The sequence below is a fragment of the Cicer arietinum genome, chromosome 8, assembly GCF_000331145.2.
Source record: "Cicer arietinum cultivar CDC Frontier isolate Library 1 chromosome 8, Cicar.CDCFrontier_v2.0, whole genome shotgun sequence".
Classification (NCBI taxonomy): domain Eukaryota; kingdom Viridiplantae; phylum Streptophyta; class Magnoliopsida; order Fabales; family Fabaceae; genus Cicer; species Cicer arietinum.
Genome location: NC_021167.2, coordinates 12,726,329 through 12,736,758, shown reverse-complemented (window position 1 = coordinate 12,736,758; position 10,430 = coordinate 12,726,329). Strand labels below are relative to the sequence as shown.

The following is a 10,430-nucleotide window of genomic DNA, read 5'->3' as shown; positions in this document are numbered from 1 at the left end:
TATATATATATATCATATTTCATTATTAGTACCTTTATGATGCACGACTGATTTAATTTGTTGCTCAATTCTTTTACCTTTTCATGTATAATTTTTTTTTTGGTAAAAACCAATGTTTGACTTTTATTTTTTAATATGAATAATATATTGAGGCAAAATCTTAAATCAAGTATTTTGAAGATCAACAAACAAGTTACTTAAATTTTAATAGTGATTATGACTATGTTGATGTTTAATTTGTGTTCTTGAGTGCTTTATTCAAATATAGATGATTAAGTACATTCATACAATAATCAACAATCACACCATGATCTAAATCAAAGAAACATTATGCTTTAAGGACATAAGTAGAATGAATCATTCTCTATAATCTGAATCTTAAAATAAAAGAATATCAAAACTACTCAAAACTATACTCAAGCTCAAAAGTCTAGCTAGAGGCCCAAAGAAGCAAAAAACAACATCAAGATCAATGACCAGATCAATCTCAAGGATGAAATGACATTGATGTTGCATCTTTTGCAAAAAGCTCAACATGCCTTTGAGACAAAAAAAACTGACATTTGACAACTGCAAAATTCTTCAGCCACGTTTTCCATTCAACACAAAACCAACAATGTTATGAATTAAATAGCACACATGTCTATTAAATCTCACTATAAACAAATGCTTGTCTTCAAGTTTAGTAACGGCTATAATGAACCCTTTCTAACCTTCTCCATGCGTATGAAAGAAGCATCAAAGTGAAGATAATGACAAGATTTTTTTGTGCAATCATTTCTTCACTAAAACAATCATACTCGAGCAAACAAAACTCTCAATCAAGCAAAAACTCCAGCTCTCTCTTACTATATTCAATGATCCTTTTTTGAGTTATTACTGCTAATCCAATTCAAACAAGTGTTGAGTAGATTCTGATCCTACAAATACTTTTCATAACATCATTAGAAACTCAAGTTTATCTTTTTAGATAGTTTGAGTATGTTGTAAAAATCATTTTAGTGATTAAAAGGTATCTTGTAAAAATCATTTATGAACTGAAAGGTAATTGTAGAAATCCTTTCAAGATTGAAAGGTGAATGATGTAATTGATCAAAAGTGATTGTGTGAAAACAAAAATATTTTTATGTGAAGCACATTAGTGGAAAAAACTCACAAATTGTAAGGACTTGATGTAGCTCACATTGGATGAAGCAAAATACATTACAGTGTAATTTTCTTATCTCTGTCTTTTATTATTTCTCACACACTATAATTGATCACATAGAAATAATTTATTTCATTTGTTTTATTAACTTACCAAGAACGTTTTGAATTTTTATGTGAAACCATAATTGATCTTTGAGTTAATTTAAAAAGTAAAAGCATGAATTAACATTTCAAAAAAGACCATAATTCAAACTCCTTTTTTGTGATTGATATTGCTATTTTATAAAATATATAGCATACATGAATTTAGAGATCACAAAGTAGTTAGTTATCTTTATTCTTTCTCAAAAAAAAATTAAATATTATAAGTTAAAAATTGTATATTTATCATGTCTAAAAATATAAAAACAAAAATATTTGAGTTTAAACTTATATTTACTTATTATTAGTTCGACTTTGGTTTGATCTCGGTTGAATTTATTAACTTTAAACTGTTGACTATATTCATTGAACGTTTAATCTGATTATGATTTCTTTTGATTGAAACACTTAAATATAAGGAGATATTATGTTATACTTGTGTAAGATTTTATTAATAATTTTAAGAGTTTAATTGATTTGCATTGTCAATATAAAAAGTTTTACATTGGCAACGCATCACAATCATTAAGAGTCATGACTTTAGAGGTAGTTATAATAAAAGTCAAATATCTCTAATGATATAACCGTTTTGATTGACAAAGAGTATAAAAAAATTTTACTTCGACAATGTATACAAATTAAATCATAATTTTAAATGAAATGTAAATTTTATTGATTTGATTTATATCTATTTCTTTTGGATCTGTGATTTATAACTATTTATTATGTTGAATAATTTTCATTGGTCAAAGTACATTCTATATAGAGGTTCTATAACACTAATTTTGAATTTAATTTTAGGAATGAGACCAGACAATAAAGTATATTATATGGTTAGTATTTAGTAATAATTGACCAAAAGAAGACAATGATACATCTAATTGTCACATTAGGAATGACAATGATATATCAACAAAAAAACTAAGGCAATATATCAACATATTACCTTTCCCTTTCTCACTCGATCCACAAAGAAAGACATCAACTAAAATTATTCTCTCTTTTGATTATAATTTTTCCTTGAAAATTGTCATTATTATTTCATTAGAATGACATGAAAAGAAGGTAAAAATTTGGCATACTTGCTTGCCATTCCAACAATATTTTAAAACAAAAAGACAACAAATGACATACTAACTCTCCTTGACAACAAAAAACCATCTTCCAAATGCATGGACTTGTCATATATAATATAAAAACATTTGTTGCTTCGAAGATCAATGATTAAAAATCAGATGATTCATATTTAAATTTAAAATTATAATGAGTCGTCTAGTGTCTTTAATAACTAAGACCTATCGATCATAATAGAAAATTTAGGTCATAGAAATTATGACCCTCTTGGGTTCCTTTCATGAAAACCATTTCGTCTTTCAGAAGAACCACAATCTCCAACCCTAGGCACAACAACATCCTTAGAAGTAGAGGATGGAAATCTCGATGATGTAGAAAACAATGGCGGCAAATTATAATAATAACGAAATTGCTCGTTGTTGTTGTTATTATTATTATTATTGTTGTTATTGTTATTATTATTGTAAAGACATGAAGTAGCACGTCGAAGATCTTCATCATCCTTACTACAAAGCACTTGCACATATTGCATTAGGTTTGGGAACCCTTCCTCCAAAGACGACGGAAAAAGTAGATTCTTCGATGGAACATATTGCGAAGAAGAAGATGATGAAGAAGATGAAACATTAATATTTTTACACGGTGATAGATCCGAATTAGCATCAACATTATTAATGATGAGTTGAGGGAAATTGAGTTTGGCTTTGTTTCCTTTGAATTTGTAAGCAGCAGCATCATAAGCAGACGCTGCTGCTTCTGCTGTATCAAAGGTGCCAAGCCACACTCGTGCTGCCTTTTTAGGGTCTCTTATTTCAGCTGCCCATTTCCCCCATGGTCTTTGCCGTACACCTCTGTAATGTTTTTTCTTTTCATTACCTACAAATTAATCATTTTATGTAATATATAATTGGTTAGTACAATTTTGGTCTAATATAATTTATGTACATTGTAAAGACAATTTCACTATAAATGGAAATTAGATCATCCAATGGGATTTTTATGCACATAAATATATGACTCATAATTAAAAGCATAAGATTTTGCATATATAAGAGCAATAAATATAACCATTGGTATACAAAATTTTATTATATAAGTAAATCATGATTAGTTCACAACTAGTCATATTAGTAATTTTAAAAGTAATTATGATTAAAGTCAAATATTTTTAAAAATTTCACAGTATATTATAATTGATTCACAATATAAAAATTGTTTTTACATCGATGATATATATGAATTATATGTATTTTTTGAGGACATATAATTGAAGTTATATAATTTTTAGTCGGATTAGCATAATAATAATAATAATAATAATAATAATAATAATAATAATAATAATAATAATAATAATAATAATAATAATAATAATAATAATAATAATAATAATAATAATAATAATGATGATGATGATGATGATGATGATACAACAAATGGAGATTTTTGTGAAGGAGAAAAAATGTAAACATTTTGGTTCTTTTTCTGACTTTTTAGAGAGATGAAATATCTTTCCTCAAAAAAAAAATAAAAATTTAAAATATCATGGTACTTAGTTGCACTGGGGTTAATGGTGAAAATATGTTTATGAGTATATTGAGAAACAAACCTTGATGAAGACATCTTCACTTAAAAATAAATATATATAAAATTATGAGATTTTGATCAACTCAAGGTAAAATGAAGAAATGAAAAAAAGCATATATATATATATATATATATATATAAAAGCCTTGTAATTGTTTATACCTTGTTGTGTAGGTTGAGATTGATTTTTCCTCTCCATAAATTCAGAAGTGCTTATTATACTTTTCATAGAGAAGTGTGATGATGAAGCCTTTTTCTTTTGATTTTTATTAGATATTTGTGTTTGGTATTCAGAAAATTTGAAAGCTTCTCTTTTCTCCTCTGATTCATGATCAGAAGGGAGATACTTCTTCCCTTTCCTTTGATCCACCTTGATCTCTCTCTCTCTCTCTCTCTCTAAAGTACTTGTTCTTCTACTCTTATATATATGTATATACACTAGCTTTGTTGATGAGTTTTGAAAACATTGATAAAAGAAGATCTAAGATTTCTCAAAAAAGATGATCTTAGTGATTTGAAGATGAATGAATGAAAACAAATTAAACACCAAGATCAAAAGAGAGGATTCTGTTTTGCTTCTCATATTTTAAATAAGAAAGAGAATTATGACAAAAATAAATAATAATAAAGAACATGTTAAGAAAAGAACAAGATAATATTAACATAGACTTTCTTGTTGTTAAAGTCATGTTTGTCCCTTTGGAGTTTTTTTTATAAATAAATTGTTTTTGGATTACTATGCCACGTGTGTAAAGTATTTTTTTTTTCGTAGATGATGGTTCTATGACAAAAATATTTTTATTTTAGTTTCATAGGTAGCTAATTTAGATTAGTTGAAAATTATAGTTAATTATATAGTTTAATTAAATAATATTATTTTTTGTAATTTGAATTAATTATTTATTCAATTCAATTAAATTAAATGTATTTTTTTACGTGATTAATTGAGTGATATAAAGATGTACTAAAAATAAGTAGTATATCATTATCAATTTATTATTTACCCGTTTTTGATCTTTTATTCTTTTAGATTTTTATTTTTATCTCAAAACTTTAATTCATTTACATTTATGCACATGTTATAAAATCCAAAATGTATCTCTTAAATGAATTTTATGTTTACCATATGTTTTGCTTTGAAAATAGAAGAGTACTTTATTACCACAAGTCTAATACTTGCAATGTGAATTATGAAGCACACTTGTGCATAAAAAACATGTGTGAAGTTGGAAGATAAGAAAATGCGAATAAATCGGACTGAAAGTGTTTTAGAAGTTTGAGAAAAAAAATGTGAACAAAATATAATAAATAAAGGCAAATTGGTTTATTTTTATTTAAATTAATCGCTTCTTAATATATATATTTAAGTCTAATAAAAATTAGGGACAAAGGGAGTACACGGATAATCTAAAATTCTAATTTCTGACGGACACCCAAATTTTTGTATATAAATAATATTAGTTAGCATGTATAGATATTAAAAAAACAATTTTATATAAAAATTATATAAAGATTATTTTTAAAATATTTGTGTTTATCATTAAAATATTAGATCATTATGTGATAAGAACTTGAAAATATAACGTAAAGATCTTAAAACTTGCTAAACTCTGTTAATTCTTATGATCTTGATGATAAAATTTTATTTGAACAATTAAAATTCATTTGATAGTTTTAATAATTGAATTAAAATCAAGTTATATGATATTAAATTATTCACATTTATTTTCCCCCCTATTGCATGCATTTCTAGTAGAATAATATTAACTATACATATTATAATTGTAGGTAGAAATGTTTCTAAGTTTGGATTTATAATTGAATTATGATCAAAGTAATTTAAAAAAAAAACATTAATTATGATTAAATTATATATTTATGAATTTGCAGTAAAAAAATAATATTTAGGTAAGGCAAAATACATCTCATAGTCTTTTAACTTAATTTTAGGTAATAATTCAGTTTTTTTTTTCTTCGAAGTGATCATTTACTTAATTTTAAGTAACAATTTGATCTTTTATGTCTTAAAATATCAACAATGTTATCTTTTTTTACAGAAACTCAAAAAATTTGTCATCATCTTCAAACAAAACCCATAAAGTTAATTATCATCTTCAACAAAATCCAAATTTTTATCAAATTCATAACTTAAATCTTCAAATAAACTCATATTTTCAACTCCAACAATAACACACCAACAACAAATAAAGAAGATATTGATTTGGAGAATGATAGAAAGAAGAAGATGATATTGTTTTAGTGATTTGATGATTAAATCTTAAAGTGTGGGTTTTTTATTTGATGATTTGATGATTAAATCTTAAAGTGTTGGTTTTTTATTTGATGAATTTGATATTGTTGTTTTTGTTATAGATAAAAATATGTATTTATTTGAATATTTGAATTATAGAATCGATAAATATATGATTTTTTTTAAATTGATAATAAATTTTATGGATTTTGTTTGAATATGACCATAATTTTTTTTGATTTCTGAAGAAAAAAAATAACATTATTAACATTTTAAATAAATGACTAAATACAATAAAAATATACATAATTGAATTATCATCTAAAATTAAATTAAAAAATTACGAAAAGCATTTTGCATTTAAATAATTACAAAGACACCAAAATTTCATGGACATGTCCTATTTGGCATATATAGATCTTACATGTGGTTGCTTATGTCTTACGAGTGGTTTTCTTGATATTCTAATATTGTATACCTTGTTTGAATTATTATAATATTTTGTAATTTATTATTTATTTATTTGGATCGCATAAAGAGGTATGGGGTATTATTAATTCAGTGAATGTACGTTCATTTTCGTTTTGTGGAGAGATCCATTTTTGGCTTTATTTTTGAGTATTAATGTGTGGTGCCTTTCGGTTGTACGTAACAAAATATTATTTTAATGTATCGTCGCGAATCATGGACGCTTATTTGCGCATGTAAAATGCATCTCTTCGACATGCTGCCCTTTTTTTTAAACCAAAAATTAAGGTCCAAAGCATCGCACATGAAAGTTGATATCTAACATATATGTAAAAATTAATTACTTTTTTCAATTAAGTTTAACTTAACTGATATATGTCGATATTGTTAGGTTGAATATCTTTATTTGAGTTTGAACTTGAAATCTCACAATTGTATATGTGAGTTTCAATTATATTTGCACTTCGTCTAAAAAAAACTAATTACATCTCTTTTATATAGTTATGTTTATTTATTTATTTACATAATGTAGATTTTTTATTTTTTCATAATTAAATTAATTTGCAAAAATATTTTGATAAATTAAAATATATTAATAAAATAAAAAAGAAAGAAAACAAAAATCTCAAAGGCAAAACTAAATCCAAGAGGAAAGAAACAACAATCCAAAGAGATCAAAAGATGTCAAATGCAAAGACTAAGTATTAGCTAGCTTGCAACACATATTATAAGTGTCTTTGTGACATTGAATAAACAATTTATTTCTCTTAGATTTAAAGATAATTGCAAAGAACTTAGTATAATATTTAGTAGTGCAATTAAACCTTGTTAGATCGGTTCTTATATACTTGTTAGATCAGTTTCTTATCAGATCTAACATTAAGCGTTGTAATAAATAGTTAATTATTAAATCAGCTAAAATAATAGATGTAACAAGTCACATTAAAAAATGATTTATTAAATCGGTTAAATTTGAACCAATATAATAAGTCAAATTAAAAAATGATTTATTAGATCGGTTAAATTTGAACCAATATAATAAGTCAAATTCAAAATTAATCTATTAGATCGATTAAATTTGAACCAATATAACAAGTCAAATTCAAAATTGATTTATTACATCGGTTAAATTTGAACCAATATTACAAGTCATATTCAAAATTGTTTATTTTATCGATGAGTGAATCGATTTAAATAATTAACTTTTTGATTTTTTGTTCTTTATAACTTTCACCCCTTACATATGCATCCTCATAATTTCACATATTACATTATTAACTAGAATTTCTCATTCAACCATAAAACACAAAACTTCATACGAAGCTTTACATTTAAAAATCAATGACAACGAGTCATAAATTTTTTACAAAATCTAAATTATCAAATTTAGAGCTACATAATATTCACTAGTAAAAAAAAAACATTATCTTCTATTAACAGTCTAAAGATACTAAAATGATACAAGTGCTTCAAGCATTTTCTATTAGTTCAAGAATCAAGTTTGCACAACGTTGTCGGACATTCATCATTTCTTCATCTTCAAATGGTTTTGATTCTCCAAATATCTGAATTATAAACATTGAAATAACAAAGTTATCTAAATCATGTGACCATAAAAATCATAAGTAGTTAATTAATACTAAATTTGAAAAAATCTATCACATACCCGCATCCATGAATCAACAAGACCACTAAATACAATGTTCAACATATGTATCATAATGTAGTAACCACACTCATAACCTTTAGGTTGTCTTTGACACTAAAATTGAATATTATATGTAAATTATAATGAGTAAATATTATATAGATAAAAACATATAAATTATAATTGAAATTCTATATATATAATCTAAACAACTTACAATGGGAATGCTCCATGTGGGCTTGTTATTTCTTAATCTTCGCGACTTAAGGAAAAACTAATATATTTCCACTAACTAATTATTTCCCTTTCCCTCTTTATGCCTCTCACTTCTTAAGATTCAGGGGCTTTTACATCAACAATGAGAAAAATGGATGGTTTACCAAATCATGCCATGCAATAAATGGTTAAGAGAAGAATAATGAGATAGAAACCCTCAGAAAGCTGTAAAGGAGTTAAAATACTAGAATTCAAACTTTAGTCAAAATGTAAAAATATTAACTTAGTTAACTACAAAGCGCCAATAAATAAAATTAATAAAGAAAAACAAATTATTGTAGAAAATAAACCACATAGAGATGAATTATATTATTATATTATTCACTACCTTTAAAGCCATAAGCCTCTTAAAAAAGTTTTGATATACAATAATGTTGTGCCATCAAGCATGTTCAGAATATATCTATCACAAAAGCAAAGAATCTAAAAACTCAAATTTTGTGCATTTGCATGTGCCTTAGCATTTCTATTTTGTGCCAACACAACAATGTTTAATTGGATTTGTAGAAGGCCAGCATAGTCATTTCTAAAAAGATCTAAATGTGCATTTGAAATACATATACCAGAAATACAATAAACACTTACAAATCGACGATGTGCGTGATATTTTTATTTGGTTTCCATCCCAATGAACATAGGAAGACTATAGTATTCTTCTTAGGAAAAATAACGAGCAATTGCCAATAACAACTACATTGTGTAAAAAGGTAAAAATGTTAAGTACATTTATGTTATAAACTTGTAATGGATAAATTATAATAAAATTTTACTTATTTGTTGAGATAAGGTAATAGATAACACTCTTTTTGATCATGCTGCAACTTATTTTGTATGTATTTTTTAGCCCCAATAGAATCATATTCACTCTGAATGAAACACGGATCAATGAATCCATACACGTCACTCTTGTCCAAGTCAATACAAATGCGATGCATATATCTAAGATATTAAAATAAATAAATTAAAATAAGTATTTGTTATAAATGAAATTAATTTTTTTACTAATTTTACAAATTAAATGTACTTACGTCAACCATATTTGTATAATAGTGATGCACAACTCTCGATTACCCATACACAACTCCACTATATCACTTTGTCCAAAAACAAACACTTCACTTGTCTCATGTTCCAATTGTAGTTCTATAGACAATGATATACTCATCGACTTTAACAACAATTGTTGAATACAATCTAGTTGAGATTCAGATTTTTTGAGTGGAACGTCAACTTTCATAAATATGTCAACCTCCTAAATAATTAAAGATAAATTATTAGTCATTTAAAATATTTCAAGTGTAAATAGAAAAGGCATAAGTAATGAATACTTTATTAGAAACAAGCCGCAAAAGTCTTTTTGGCCATTGAATGAAAGTATTTGAAGCATGACCAACTGTTGTCACCTCATCAGTGGGTATAGGTACTTGAGCATTTGCATCTAAAACCTTGGTAACATGATGTATTTACGCTTCATGCAAATCCAAGGAGGTAGGTTGTAGATAACTAGTAGAACAAGCCATGAACTATGGTTACTACTTAAGTTTCCATATGGATTCATTCCATTTGTAGCAAGTCCAAGCCTAAGGTTCGTCGGCTCACTTTCGAACTCCGGGTACAAATCATCAATTTTCTTCCATTGCAAAGAATCAACTGGGTGATGAAGTTGTCCATCACGCTTCCTCTCATCAGCATGCCATCTTACATTCTTTGCATCATTTGTATTAGCAAACAAACGTTTGAACCTTGGAACAATTGGAAGATACCATAACACCTTCGCATGAGGTGTCTTTGAGCTTTCATCATAAATGTAATCACCATCCTTCATTTTGTAGCGTG

General features: G+C 26.0%; 1 protein-coding gene and 1 long non-coding RNA gene across 2 annotated transcripts; both read right to left on the bottom strand.

Moving 5' to 3' along the window:
• Nucleotides 1–2,511: 2,511 nt before the first annotated feature.
• Nucleotides 2,512–4,543, bottom strand: LOC101512295 (ethylene-responsive transcription factor ERF113-like). The gene is made up of 2 exons (XM_004515346.4): nt 4,114–4,543; nt 2,512–3,240 (listed from the first exon to the last, which is right to left on the bottom strand). Exons 1-2 carry the CDS (start codon nt 4,178–4,180, stop codon nt 2,621–2,623), a joined length of 687 nt encoding a protein of 228 aa, XP_004515403.1. The 5' UTR covers nt 4,181–4,543; the 3' UTR covers nt 2,512–2,620.
• Nucleotides 4,544–8,036: 3,493 nt separating this feature from the next.
• On the bottom strand, nt 8,037–8,584 carry LOC113784604 (uncharacterized). The gene is made up of 3 exons (XR_003470689.2): nt 8,536–8,584; nt 8,337–8,432; nt 8,037–8,235 (listed from the first exon to the last, which is right to left on the bottom strand). It is a non-coding gene; the product is annotated as an uncharacterized lncRNA (long non-coding RNA).
• Between the last annotated feature and the right edge of the window lie 1,846 nt (nt 8,585–10,430).